General features: G+C 47.9%; 1 protein-coding gene across 1 annotated transcript in view; it reads right to left on the bottom strand.

Moving 5' to 3' along the window:
- Positions 1 to 15,280, bottom strand: part of col6a3 (collagen, type VI, alpha 3) — a 119,345-nt gene that overhangs the window by 13,316 nt on the left and 90,749 nt on the right. Inside the window, exons 6-10 of the mRNA XM_074694859.1 lie at positions 3,364 to 3,972; positions 2,549 to 3,172; positions 1,632 to 2,225; positions 877 to 1,482; positions 443 to 777 (exon numbers count right to left, since the gene is read on the bottom strand). Coding sequence (XP_074550960.1) covers positions 443 to 777; positions 877 to 1,482; positions 1,632 to 2,225; positions 2,549 to 3,172; positions 3,364 to 3,972 — 2,768 coding nt within the window. The remainder of the gene's footprint in view (positions 1 to 442; positions 778 to 876; positions 1,483 to 1,631; positions 2,226 to 2,548; positions 3,173 to 3,363; positions 3,973 to 15,280) is intronic.

Genomic DNA, 15,280 nt, shown 5'->3' on the forward strand with positions numbered 1-15,280 from the left:
ATATCAGCTATTAGTTGTATGTTGTTTGCCTGGACTCATACTTATATTCACCCAGGTGTTGATTCAAACATGAATCTGGGTTATTGTAAAAAAGCTGCAAACTATCTCAGATTGATGTCTTTAAAAAACTTAATTCAAGCATTTTTCCTCACTGTTGTTAATCTCACATCACCGCACTCCAGAAGTCTCCTTCACTGTTGTCAAGCTACAGAGTCAGGGTTATGAATTAACTGGTGTTTCTCCAGTTAAATACCCTATTATGAAACCCAGTAATAAGTGTTTTACCCCTGACCTGGGAGGTGTGGAAAGGATGTTGCTGACCTACACTACAGCTGAGTAAGCTCAACTTTCATCTTTGGAGGCCATTTCCGTTTTTTTTAAGAGGCTAGAATGCTTCAATATCAACTTAAATATCTTAAGCTCAACGTTTTCAGTTACCAACCTTGACGACATTGTCCTGTCTGGCTTTGAATCTGTTGTTGTAAGCTGTGATTGTTTTGCCATTGAGGACGAATGGACCTCGACTGCGCAGAGCTCTAAAGTCCTCAAAGAGCTTATCAGCATTGTCAGTGAAGTCCAGCTGGACAGGCTCAGAAGCAGAGTCCATGGCCAGCATGCCAACTTGGATTGAGGGAATCTGCCCAGATGAGCAACTAATTGCAGCCATTTTGGAAATTCTCTGCAGGATGGCTCCCATCTTGCTCTGAAGGTTTGTCTGAGTACTAAAGATGTTCTGGCCAGAAACGTCAAAGCCCACCAACACCTCTACATTGCAGTCTGTAAATCACAGAACAGTCAAGGTTACACACTTTATTCTTGGTGATGAAAAGTTGAGAGTAAGGTTATTGGCAAAGTCAAAACATCACTATGTTTTACCTCTGGGAGAATCATCCACACCAACACACAGCTTCCCTTTCACTTCATCAGCCAGAGTCACCAGGATTTGCTCATTGAGCTCTGAGAGTTCTGCGAAGTTGCCTGCTCGAGCAACAGTTGAGGTTTCACTAGCGATCTCTTCTAGTTCAGTCTCTTTGTTTCCCACTCCTACAGCAAAGATCCTCACACCCTTTTTCTTCAGACCAAGGGCTGCTGTTTTACCATTATTGGCAGAGCGATCTCCTGTGATGAGCATCAGGATCTGAGGAGTGCCCTCTTCTATCCTACTGCCTTTCTCTTTTGTAAAGTGCACATTTTGAACATGACGAATGGCTGCACCGGTGTTGCTTGTCTGGCCACCTTTGTACTCCGTCCTGAGGATGGCATCCATGATGTCCTGTCTGTCTTTGTAAGTGTTGAGGTAAAAGACATCCGTCACGTCTGCGGCATAATGTGCAAGGCCAATGCGCAGGTTGTCTCTTTCATCGTAGAATGAATCCAGTAGGCTGTTAACAAACTCTATCACTGTTTGGAAGTTGTTCCTGCCAAAGTTAATGGAGCCATCCACTAAAAACACGATATCTGCCATCTTGGAAGGAGGTGATGCTTTAGGTAAGGATGTGAAATATTGAAAAAGGCAGGGGAAGAGCAAGAAAAGGATAAAAAAACAATCGTTAGATTTGCCATGCTTACAAACTCTACAACTAGGGTTACTGTAAATTGTTTGTAACATGTAAACTTTTTGTGTAACTTACTAGGATCCTCATAAACAGTTGGTTCTTCGGGTAGACTCCCACTCAATCTGTTAATAAACCTGTCCTTAATTCCTGGCAGTCCAGGGAATGTCTGGACATGAAGGACATCTTCTGGAGTTGTTGCAATTTGTGTAAGCTGTCTTCTGTCAGCTCTACCAGCGCCAACACCAATGCAGTTGACCCTAGAGTCCCTGAGTCGAGTTCCATAAGTGGAAACATCTTGGGGTGATTGTGCACCTGTGAGTACCACAAGATGCTGGGAGGCATCAGCCAGACGCACCCCAGCTGAGGGCTTCAGCTCTCTATCTATGACATATTGAATAGCGTCAGCCAAATCTGATGACCTCCCACCAATCTGACGAAGTCTTTTGACGGCGGAGATGACAGATGGCTTGCTGTTGTGGGAGTTGAGAGAGAATTCTGTTTGAACTCTGTCTGCATACTGGACAACAGCCACACGCACCTGATCAGGCCGCACATCAAGCTGTTTGACAATGTCATGGATGAAGTCACGGATATGAGCCATATCAGTTCCTGTATTGTCTGAGCCATCAACAAGGAAGATGATGTCCTTTTTCCCAAGATCTAAAGTTGCTGCAATTATGAAACATGAAAGAGAAGAGGGATATTAAAAAGAGACTGATAGATCTTTAATTTTAAGAAACTGCGTTAGGAGAGCTCCATAATAAGATTTGGCTCTGTGGCTTTGCAGCAGTAAACATTTTTTTCTAATGCAGGATGATCTTTAAGTAATTGTTTCTAAACGTGTTTGGGAGTTGATTGTTGGGAATGATAAACACTTGATATTAATTCAGCACTTTCTGTGCCTTTTTAAGCCTTATACAGTAATTAAAAAGTCTTGACAATAATCCTTACACATGACTGCAAGCATTCATTAGTAAGCACTCATTACTTACCCAACTCAACTGTAGGAGGAACATAACTCCTTATTATATCATCTGTTGATATTGTTTTGACTGAATCAATAAGCTGGGTCTCCACCGCAGGAAGCTGTTGGAAACTGTTCACTGTATACACAAGCTCAGGCTTCAGGGAAATTTGTCTCAGTTCATCAGGGTCGGCATTCCTTGAACCAATGGCAACAGGTGCAACCTGGCTCTTCTTAAGTTGGTCAGCTGCAGTGGTCACATCATCTGTAGATTTGCCACCAGTGACTAAAATGAGGAACTGAGGCACACCATCCTCAATGCGGCTTCCTGCTGACCTCTGGAAGATGGTTTTGCCAACATATTCAAGAGCACGGCCTGTATTTAAACGGTTTCCACCTATGTTCCGCAGTCTTCTGACGGTCTGGAGCACCTCATCTTTTGAAGAGTATTCATTCAGTAGAAACTCTACTTTTGGATTATCACTGTGCTGAACCACTGAAATCCGGACCTTATCCAATCCCACATCCAGCTTGTCCACAACTCTTGATATCATTGCTCGGATCGCAGGGAACTCACGTTGCACAGCAGTCGTGCCATCAATTAAAAATACAACATCCCTTTTCTCTCCTCTACTGGGGGTTGGTGCGATTACTGCTCAGAAAGAAAAAAAACACAGTGACAAGTTGGGTTTAGAGGGAGATGAAGAGGGATGCAACATTTTTCTTTTTTACATCAGACTGAAAACTTTACAAATACTTGTAAGACAAACTGGTGTCACACAATGTAGGTGGGTGAATTAAAATGTGCTTTGACTATTAATCGTATTAGACTGAATAGATTACCGTCAAAGTTTAATACTGGACGCATCCTGGCGATATCGTCATCTGACAACTCAGTGAGAGTGGTGATCAAGTTTTCTTGGACTGTATACAGGCCAGGAAGGTCGTCCACAGTGTAAGCATAGCTTGGGATATATGACACCATCTGGAGCTCTCGAGGGTTGACATCCCTGGTTCCGATGCTGAATGGAAGAACTCTTGATTGTTTAAGGGAAGATGCTGCTCGACTGACGTCATCCGTTGATGGCCCACTGGAGACAACAATCAGGAACTGTGGCACACCTTCGTCCTTCCTGCTACCACGTGCTGCGGTTAGGACATCCCGATTAACGAGCTGCAAGGCTTGGCCAAGGTTGCGTTGTCTCCCCCCTCGCTGCCTCATTCCTCTGACGGCATTCAGAACACCTTCTTTGGTTGTATGTGTGTTCAGATACATGTCAGTATGGGGTGTATCACCAAACTGGACCACACCGATCCGGATCTTATTCTCACCAACATTGAGACTGTCAACAACTCTGCGGATAAACTCTTGGATGATAGGAAATTCCCGTCCCACACCATCAGATCCATCAACGAGGAAAACTATGTCCTTCCGGGGGCCCTGGGACTCGGCTGTAAAGTAAGAAAAAAGGAGTATTATGTTGTGTTTTGAGAGTGCATGTGAAAGGGATGAAACATTGGTGCAAGACCAAATGCAACAGTGATACACAGGTGTGTAGATGTAAAATCAAAAAAGCACAAAAAAAATCACACAAAAGTGGTCAATTAGGGTTTACTCAGAGAAAAATGGTCTGCCCAATGTGTATTGGAAAAAAATCCCTTTTCTGTAATGTTGTGTAGTAAATGTATTGTAATACAATAAACAAGTATTTTCATTTTCTAAATGTATTGGCTTTACCTCTTCTGAACAGGATTAAAAAAATCATGTTACATCACCTTTATTTATTATAGATAATATCAGAGGTACAGACTTAAAGAGATCTCAAAGGAAGGAAGAAGTAATTGCTAATGTGTCAGTCACTTCTTTAGGGCCCTTATGAATAAAAGATGGCATAGAAAATTTCCAGAGCCACTTATTGACGTGTTACAGTACCAGATTTTGTTCATTTTTTTCCAGTAGGTTGTCAAAGGGGGGTAGCTGGTTTTGTGACATGAAAAAGGAAAAAAAAAAGAAAAAAAAAAAAAGAAAGAAAAATGATAAGCATACGATTTCTATAATAACACTTACAGCATGGATTCTGTGTTTTACCCTTGGTGCTTGTTAGTGTGCTTGTTATAGTTGTTATATTCAATAGATGTATAGTCCATGTCCATGTAATTAACGATAACATTTTAGTTCTCATTCAAGAAAATACTGTTGCTGTTAAAACTACAACACTTGTGAAAAATTATTCTAAAGACATAAAATAAGGCTTATGTCTAAATAGGATTAGTTAAAAGTTAAAAAAAAAAAAAAAAGAAAATAAAAAGCAATCTAAAAAGAGAAGCTAAATTGAGAGAAAAAAAGGAAACATTTTTGAATAATGAATGAGGAAAATAAAGGAGAGCACAGAAAAAAAATAAGGAATTATCCCAGGAAGATGAAAGAAGAATAATTTATGGAAAAGGAAGATTTAAAATGGTTACTGAAGAGAGAAATAAATGTGTGGAGGAACATAAACAACTCCTGAACATTCAAATTCTTTGCAATCTCAAAAGGTAAAAAATCGGACTGATAACAACTCTGATTCAAAAGGGGGAGAATAAAAAAAATTTCAAACATAAGAGGGTTATTAAAATATGCAGCTCTTTGTGAGTGAGGGTCACTGTGTGACAGGTTCATGTGTCAAACTCCTCCTGTGACAGTCAGATGACCAGAGCTGACATCCCACTTAAAATCTCCAACTATGGGTTCTGGAACAGCTGTTTTTTTTTTTCTAAACCTGCCGATGCTGGCTGGCTTACCTGGACTTGAACCATTTATACAAAGAAAAGAAATGAAAAGACTTTGAATGCACTGCTCAATTCCAATCAGACCATGAAGCTGGAATGAAATAGGAGGTCTATTTCTTACCAGTAACTGTTTTCACAGAGGACAGAAGTTGCTGCTGGACATTGGGAAGGTCAGAGAGGTCATTGACAGCGAGAGCGTAACTGGGATCGTAGGCTATCTTCTGCAGCTCTCGGCTATCAGCGTTCCTGGTTCCAATTGCAAAGGTCAAGACACCCATCTGTTTGAGAGCAGAGGCTGGCGCATCCACACTGTCAAAAGACTTTGAACCACTTATCAACATCAGGAGCTGTGGAACTCCTTGAGGGAGCCTGCTACCAGCAGAGGCCGTGAAGACATTATCCCTCAAGTACTGGAGAGCTGCTCCAGTGTTAAGTGGTCTTCCACCTTTGTGCCTTAGCCCTCTGACGGCCTCAAGGATGTCGCTTTTTGTGGTAAACGTGTTCAGATAGAATTGGACGGCTGGCTCTCTGCTGTACTGAACCACTGAGACACGGTCTTTCTTGTCATCCACACTGAGTGTCTCCACAACTCTTTGGACAAAGTCTCGCACTGCTTGGAAGCCACTTCTAGTGCCATCAGATCCGTCCAACAAGAACACTACATCCTTTCCGGCTGCCGGCCTCTCTTCTGGGGGACAAACAATTTCAGACATACATTCAGCTTGGTGTGTCAAACTCCCTGTGTGACAGTCAGATGACCAAAGCTATAACCTCCCACTCTACATCTCGCTCTATGGGTTGTGGCACACCTCTTTTACATTTCTAAGGCTGCTGCTGGCTGGCTGCCTGGCTGGCTGGCTGGCTGGCTTACCTGGACTCGAACCGTTTATACAAAGGAAAGAAATGAATAGACTTTGAATGCACTGCTGGCTTCCAATCCTAGCCTGACCTTGGAGTGTGACAGTAGGTCTCATTCTTACCAGTTACTGTTGGTGTCAGGGGCGTGGCCCTCACTAGCACTGTGCCCATTACAGAGGACAGCTGTTCCTGGACACCGGGCAGGTCGGTGAAGTCAGACACTGACAGAGCGTAACTAGGCTCGTATGAGATCTTCTGCAGCTCTCTGCTGTCAGAGTTCCTTGTTCCAACGCCTATGACAAAGACGCCCTGCTTTTTGAGAGCAGAGGCTGGGGCGTCTACACTGTCATAAGACCTGCCACCATTCAGCAGGATCAACATCTGTGGAACCCCTTGCAGACGCCTGCTCCCGGAGGAGTTTGTAAAGACGTTGTCCCTGACGTACTGCAGGGCTGCCCCGGTGTTGAGGGTTCTGCCTCCTCTATGTCTCAGCCCTCTGACGGCATCCAAAACATCCTGTCTGGTGGTGAACGTGTTCAGATAGAAATGGACCTCTGGCTCTCTGCTGTATTGGACCACAGAGACGCGGTCTTTGTTTTGGCCCACATTGAGTTTCTCCACCGCTCTCTCAACAAAATCAAGCATGGCGGGGAAGCCAGCCCTTGTGCCATCAGAACCATCCAGAAGGAACACAACGTCCTTTTTGGCAGTGTCGACTGAGAAAAGACAGGAAGAAATTGCATCAATTTTCTAGGTAAAAATGTACGCCGCTGAGATAAGAAGCAACGGGTGGGGCTGTCTGCACATTCCTGTCATCTAGCGCTGCCTGACTAGATGGCGAAACAATGGAAGAGCCAATCAGGCTCAACTTGATATGCGGCTAAACTACAGTCACGTTGAATGCCCTAGCCTCACTGTTGGCCAAACAATTCGGGGCTGGTGTCAGGCATGCAATGGGCCGTGCTTGTGAACATACCAGTGTCGGTTGTTGGTTCTGGGGTGACCTCAACAACCACAGTCTCCACAGAGGACAGAAGTTGCTGCTGGACATTGGGAAGGTCAGAGAGGTCATTGACAGCGAGAGCGTAACTGGGATCGTAGGCTATCTTCTGCAGCTCTCGGCTATCAGCGTTCCTGGTTCCAATTGCAAAGGTCAAGACACCCATCTGTTTGAGAGCAGAGGCTGGCGCATCCACACTGTCAAAAGACTTTGAACCACTTATCAACATCAGGAGCTGTGGAACTCCTTGAGGGAGCCTGCTACCAGCAGAGGCCGTGAAGACATTATCCCTCAAGTACTGGAGAGCTGCTCCAGTGTTAAGTGGTCTTCCACCTTTGTGCCTTAGCCCTCTGACGGCCTCAAGGATGTCGCTTTTTGTGGTAAACGTGTTCAGATAGAATTGGACGGCTGGCTCTCTGCTGTACTGAACCACTGAGACACGGTCTTTCTTGTCATCCACACTGAGTGTCTCCACAACTCTTTGGACAAAGTCTCGCACTGCTTGGAAGCCACTTCTAGTGCCATCAGATCCGTCCAACAAGAACACTACATCCTTTCCGGCTGCCGGCCTCTCTTCTGGGGGACAAACAATTTCAGACATACATTCAGCTTGGCGTGTCAAACTCCCTGTGTGACAGTCAGATGACCAAAGCTAACCTCCCACTCTACATCTCACTCTCTGGGTTCTGGCACGCCTCTCTTACATTTTTAAGGCTGCTGCTGGCTGGCTGGCTGGCTGGCTGGCTTACCTGGGCTCGAACCGTTTATACAAAGGAAAGAAATGAATAGACTTTGAATGCACTGCTGGCTTCCAATCCTAGCCTGACCTTGGAGTGTGACAGTAGGTCTCATTCTTACCAGTTACTGTTGGTGTCAGGGGCGTGGCCCTCACTAGCACTGTGCCCATTACAGAGGACAGCTGTTCCTGGACACCGGGCAGGTCGGTGAAGTCAGACACTGACAGAGCGTAACTAGGCTCGTATGAGATCTTCTGCAGCTCTCTGCTGTCAGAGTTCCTTGTTCCAACGCCTATGACAAAGACGCCCTGCTTTTTGAGAGCAGAGGCTGGGGCGTCTACACTGTCATAAGACCTGCCACCATTCAGCAGGATCAACATCTGTGGAACCCCTTGCAGACGCCTGCTCCCGGAGGAGTTTGTAAAGACGTTGTCCCTGACGTACTGCAGGGCTGCCCCGGTGTTGAGGGTTCTGCCTCCTCTATGTCTCAGCCCTCTGACGGCATCCAAAACATCCTGTCTGGTGGTGAACGTGTTCAGATAGAAATGGACCTCTGGCTCTCTGCTGTATTGGACCACAGAGACGCGGTCTTTGTTTTGGCCCACATTGAGTTTCTCCACCGCTCTCTCAACAAAATCAAGCATGGCGGGGAAGCCAGCCCTTGTGCCATCAGAACCATCCAGAAGGAACACAACGTCCTTTTTGGCAGTGTCGACTGAGAAAAGACAGGAAGAAATTGCATCAATTTTCTAGGTAAAAATGTACGCCGCTGAGATAAGAAGCAACGGGTGGGGCTGTCTGCACATTCCTGTCATCTAGCGCTGCCTGACTAGATGGCGAAACAATGGAAGAGCCAATCAGGCTCAACTTGATATGCGGCTAAACTACAGTCACGTTGAATGCCCTAGCCTCACTGTTGGCCAAACAATTCGGGGCTGGTGTCAGGCATGCAATGGGCCGTGCTTGTGAACATACCAGTGACGGTTGTTGGTTCTGGGGTGACCTCAACAACCACAGTCTCCACAGAGGACAGAAGTTGCTGCTGGACATTGGGAAGGTCAGAGAGGTCATTGACAGCGAGAGCGTAACTGGGATCGTAGGCTATCTTCTGCAGCTCTCGGCTATCAGCGTTCCTGGTTCCAATTGCAAAGGTCAAGACACCCATCTGTTTGAGAGCAGAGGCTGGCGCATCCACACTGTCAAAAGACTTTGAACCACTTATCAACATCAGGAGCTGTGGAACTCCTTGAGGGAGCCTGCTACCAGCAGAGGCCGTGAAGACATTATCCCTCAAGTACTGGAGAGCTGCTCCAGTGTTAAGTGGTCTTCCACCTTTGTGCCTTAGCCCTCTGACGGCCTCAAGGATGTCGCTTTTTGTGGTAAACGTGTTCAGATAGAATTGGACGGCTGGCTCTCTGCTGTACTGAACCACTGAGACACGGTCTTTCTTGTCATCCACACTGAGTGTCTCCACAACTCTTTGGACAAAGTCTCGCACTGCTTGGAAGCCACTTCTAGTGCCATCAGATCCGTCCAACAAGAACACAACATCCTTTCCGGCTGCCGGCCTCTCTTCTGGGGGACAAACAATTTCAGACATGTATTCAGCTTGGCGTGTCAAACTCCCTGTGTGACAGTCAGATGACCAAAGCTAACCTCCCACTCTACATCTCACTCTCTGGGTTCTGGCACACCTCTCTTACATTTTTAAGGCTGCTGCTGGCTGGCTGGCTGGCTGGCTGGCTTACCTGGGCTCGAACCGTTTATACAAAGGAAAGAAATGAATAGACTTTGAATGCACTGCTGGCTTCCAATCCTAGCCTGACCTTGGAGTGTGACAGTAGGTCTCATTCTTACCAGTTACTGTTGGTGTCAGGGGCGTGGCCCTCACTAGCACTGTGCCCATTACAGAGGACAGCTGTTCCTGGACACCGGGCAGGTCGGTGAAGTCAGACACTGACAGAGCGTAACTAGGCTCGTATGAGATCTTCTGCAGCTCTCTGCTGTCAGAGTTCCTTGTTCCAACGCCTATGACAAAGACGCCCTGCTTTTTGAGAGCAGAGGCTGGGGCGTCTACACTGTCATAAGACCTGCCACCATTCAGCAGGATCAACATCTGTGGAACCCCTTGCAGACGCCTGCTCCCGGAGGAGTTTGTAAAGACGTTGTCCCTGACGTACTGCAGGGCTGCCCCGGTGTTGAGGGTTCTGCCTCCTCTATGTCTCAGCCCTCTGACGGCATCCAAAACATCCTGTCTGGTGGTGAACGTGTTCAGATAGAAATGGACCTCTGGCTCTCTGCTGTATTGGACCACAGAGACGCGGTCTTTGTTTTGGCCCACATTGAGTTTCTCCACCGCTCTCTCAACAAAATCAAGCATGGCGGGGAAGCCAGCCCTTGTGCCATCAGAACCATCCAGAAGGAACACAACGTCCTTTTTGGCAGTGTCGACTGAGAAAAGACAGGAAGAAATTGCATCAATTTTCTAGGTAAAAATGTACGCCGCTGAGATAAGAAGCAACGGGTGGGGCTGTCTGCACATTCCTGTCATCTAGCGCTGCCTGACTAGATGGCGAAACAATGGAAGAGCCAATCAGGCTCAACTTGATATGCGGCTAAACTACAGTCACGTTGAATGCCCTAGCCTCACTGTTGGCCAAACAAGTCGGGGCTGGTGTCAGGCATGCAATGGGCCGTGCTTGTGAACATACCAGTGTCGGTTGTTGGTTCTGGGGTGACCTCAACAACCACAGTCTCCACAGAGGACAGAAGTTGCTGCTGGACATTGGGAAGGTCAGAGAGGTCATTGACAGCGAGAGCGTAACTGGGATCGTAGGCTATCTTCTGCAGCTCTCGGCTATCAGCGTTCCTGGTTCCAATTGCAAAGGTCAAGACACCCATCTGTTTGAGAGCAGAGGCTGGCGCATCCACACTGTCAAAAGACTTTGAACCACTTATCAACATCAGGAGCTGTGGAACTCCTTGAGGGAGCCTGCTACCAGCAGAGGCCGTGAAGACATTATCCCTCAAGTACTGGAGAGCTGCTCCAGTGTTAAGTGGTCTTCCACCTTTGTGCCTTAGCCCTCTGACGGCCTCAAGGATGTCGCTTTTTGTGGTAAACGTGTTCAGATAGAATTGGACGGCTGGCTCTCTGCTGTACTGAACCACTGAGACACGGTCTTTCTTGTCATCCACACTGAGTGTCTCCACAACTCTTTGGACAAAGTCTCGCACTGCTTGGAAGCCACTTCTAGTGCCATCAGATCCGTCCAACAAGAACACAACATCCTTTCCGGCTGCCGGCCTCTCTTCTGGGGGACAAACAATTTCAGACATGTATTCAGCTTGGCGTGTCAAACTCCCTGTGTGACAGTCAGATGACCAAAGCTAACCTCCCACTCTACATCTCACTCTCTGGGTTCTGGCACACCTCTCTTACATTTTTAAGGCTGCTGCTGGCTGGCTGGCTGGCTGGCTGGCTTACCTGGGCTCGAACCGTTTATACAAAGGAAAGAAATGAATAGACTTTGAATGCACTGCTGGCTTCCAATCCTAGCCTGACCTTGGAGTGTGACAGTAGGTCTCATTCTTACCAGTTACTGTTGGTGTCAGGGGCGTGGCCCTCACTAGCACTGTGCCCATTACAGAGGACAGCTGTTCCTGGACACCGGGCAGGTCGGTGAAGTCAGACACTGACAGAGCGTAACTAGGCTCGTATGAGATCTTCTGCAGCTCTCTGCTGTCAGAGTTCCTTGTTCCAACGCCTATGACAAAGACGCCCTGCTTTTTGAGAGCAGAGGCTGGGGCGTCTACACTGTCATAAGACCTGCCACCATTCAGCAGGATCAACATCTGTGGAACCCCTTGCAGACGCCTGCTCCCGGAGGAGTTTGTAAAGACGTTGTCCCTGACGTACTGCAGGGCTGCCCCGGTGTTGAGGGTTCTGCCTCCTCTATGTCTCAGCCCTCTGACGGCATCCAAAACATCCTGTCTGGTGGTGAACGTGTTCAGATAGAAATGGACCTCTGGCTCTCTGCTGTATTGGACCACAGAGACGCGGTCTTTGTTTTGGCCCACATTGAGTTTCTCCACCGCTCTCTCAACAAAATCAAGCATGGCGGGGAAGCCAGCCCTTGTGCCATCAGAACCATCCAGAAGGAACACAACGTCCTTTTTGGCAGTGTCGACTGAGAAAAGACAGGAAGAAATTGCATCAATTTTCTAGGTAAAAATGTACGCCGCTGAGATAAGAAGCAACGGGTGGGGCTGTCTGCACATTCCTGTCATCTAGCGCTGCCTGACTAGATGGCGAAACAATGGAAGAGCCAATCAGGCTCAACTTGATATGCGGCTAAACTACAGTCACGTTGAATGCCCTAGCCTCACTGTTGGCCAAACAAGTCGGGGCTGGTGTCAGGCATGCAATGGGCCGTGCTTGTGAACATACCAGTGTCGGTTGTTGGTTCTGGGGTGACCTCAACAACCACAGTCTCCACAGAGGACAGAAGTTGCTGCTGGACATTGGGAAGGTCAGAGAGGTCATTGACAGCGAGAGCGTAACTGGGATCGTAGGCTATCTTCTGCAGCTCTCGGCTATCAGCGTTCCTGGTTCCAATTGCAAAGGTCAAGACACCCATCTGTTTGAGAGCAGAGGCTGGCGCATCCACACTGTCAAAAGACTTTGAACCACTTATCAACATCAGGAGCTGTGGAACTCCTTGAGGGAGCCTGCTACCAGCAGAGGCCGTGAAGACATTATCCCTCAAGTACTGGAGAGCTGCTCCAGTGTTAAGTGGTCTTCCACCTTTGTGCCTTAGCCCTCTGACGGCCTCAAGGATGTCGCTTTTTGTGGTAAACGTGTTCAGATAGAATTGGACGGCTGGCTCTCTGCTGTACTGAACCACTGAGACACGGTCTTTCTTGTCATCCACACTGAGTGTCTCCACAACTCTTTGGACAAAGTCTCGCACTGCTTGGAAGCCACTTCTAGTGCCATCAGATCCGTCCAACAAGAACACAACATCCTTTCCGGCTGCCGGCCTCTCTTCTGGGGGACAAACAATTTCAGACATGTATTCAGCTTGGCGTGTCAAACTCCCTGTGTGACAGTCAGATGACCAAAGCTAACCTCCCACTCTACATCTCACTCTCTGGGTTCTGGCACGCCTCTCTTACATTTTTAAGGCTGCTGCTGGCTGGCTGGCTGGCTGGCTGGCTTACCTGGGCTCGAACCGTTTATACAAAGGAAAGAAATGAATAGACTTTGAATGCACTGCTGGCTTCCAATCCTAGCCTGACCTTGGAGTGTGACAGTAGGTCTCATTCTTACCAGTTACTGTTGGTGTCAGGGGCGTGGCCCTCACTAGCACTGTGCCCATTACAGAGGACAGCTGTTCCTGGACACCGGGCAGGTCGGTGAAGTCAGACACTGACAGAGCGTAACTAGGCTCGTATGAGATCTTCTGCAGCTCTCTGCTGTCAGAGTTCCTTGTTCCAACGCCTATGACAAAGACGCCCTGCTTTTTGAGAGCAGAGGCTGGGGCGTCTACACTGTCATAAGACCTGCCACCATTCAGCAGGATCAACATCTGTGGAACCCCTTGCAGACGCCTGCTCCCGGAGGAGTTTGTAAAGACGTTGTCCCTGACGTACTGCAGGGCTGCCCCGGTGTTGAGGGTTCTGCCTCCTCTATGTCTCAGCCCTCTGACGGCATCCAAAACATCCTGTCTGGTGGTGAACGTGTTCAGATAGAAATGGACCTCTGGCTCTCTGCTGTATTGGACCACAGAGACGCGGTCTTTGTTTTGGCCCACATTGAGTTTCTCCACCGCTCTCTCAACAAAATCAAGCATGGCGGGGAAGCCAGCCCTTGTGCCATCAGAACCATCCAGAAGGAACACAACGTCCTTTTTGGCAGTGTCGACTGAGAAAAGACAGGAAGAAATTGCATCAATTTTCTAGGTAAAAATGTACGCCGCTGAGATAAGAAGCAACGGGTGGGGCTGTCTGCACATTCCTGTCATCTAGCGCTGCCTGACTAGATGGCGAAACAATGGAAGAGCCAATCAGGCTCAACTTGATATGCGGCTAAACTACAGTCACGTTGAATGCCCTAGCCTCACTGTTGGCCAAACAAGTCGGGGCTGGTGTCAGGCATGCAATGGGCCGTGCTTGTGAACATACCAGTGTCGGTTGTTGGTTCTGGGGTGACCTCAACAACCACAGTCTCCACAGAGGACAGAAGTTGCTGCTGGACATTGGGAAGGTCAGAGAGGTCATTGACAGCGAGAGCGTAACTGGGATCGTAGGCTATCTTCTGCAGCTCTCGGCTATCAGCGTTCCTGGTTCCAATTGCAAAGGTCAAGACACCCATCTGTTTGAGAGCAGAGGCTGGCGCATCCACACTGTCAAAAGACTTTGAACCACTTATCAACATCAGGAGCTGTGGAACTCCTTGAGGGAGCCTGCTACCAGCAGAGGCCGTGAAGACATTATCCCTCAAGTACTGGAGAGCTGCTCCAGTGTTAAGTGGTCTTCCACCTTTGTGCCTTAGCCCTCTGACGGCCTCAAGGATGTCGCTTTTTGTGGTAAACGTGTTCAGATAGAATTGGACGGCTGGCTCTCTGCTGTACTGAACCACTGAGACACGGTCTTTCTTGTCATCCACACTGAGTGTCTCCACAACTCTTTGGACAAAGTCTCGCACTGCTTGGAAGCCACTTCTAGTGCCATCAGATCCGTCCAACAAGAACACAACATCCTTTCCGGCTGCCGGCCTCTCTTCTGGGGGACAAACAATTTCAGACATGTATTCAGCTTGGCGTGTCAAACTCCCTGTGTGACAGTCAGATGACCAAAGCTAACCTCCCACTCTACATCTCACTCTCTGGGTTCTGGCACGCCTCTCTTACATTTTTAAGGCTGCTGCTGGCTGGCTGGCTGGCTGGCTGGCTTACCTGGGCTCGAACCGTTTATACAAAGGAAAGAAATGAATAGACTTTGAATGCACTGCTGGCTTCCAATCCTAGCCTGACCTTGGAGTGTGACAGTAGGTCTCATTCTTACCAGTTACTGTTGGTGTCAGGGGCGTGGCCCTCACTAGCACTGTGCCCATTACAGAGGACAGCTGTTCCTGGACACCGGGCAGGTCGGTGAAGTCAGACACTGACAGAGCGTAACTAGGCTCGTATGAGATCTTCTGCAGCTCTCTGCTGTCAGAGTTCCTTGTTCCAACGCCTATGACAAAGACGCCCTGCTTTTTGAGAGCAGAGGCTGGGGCGTCTACACTGTCATAAGACCTGCCACCATTCAGCAGGATCAACATCTGTGGAACCCCTTGCAGACGCCTGCTCCCGGAGGAGTTTGTAAAGACGTTGTCCCTGACGTACTGCAG

Source organism: Halichoeres trimaculatus, unplaced genomic scaffold, assembly GCF_033239565.1.
Source record: "Halichoeres trimaculatus isolate MK-OKI-2021-1 unplaced genomic scaffold, fHalTri1.1 fHalTri1_scaffold_19, whole genome shotgun sequence".
NCBI classification, from domain to species: domain Eukaryota; kingdom Metazoa; phylum Chordata; class Actinopteri; order Labriformes; family Labridae; genus Halichoeres; species Halichoeres trimaculatus.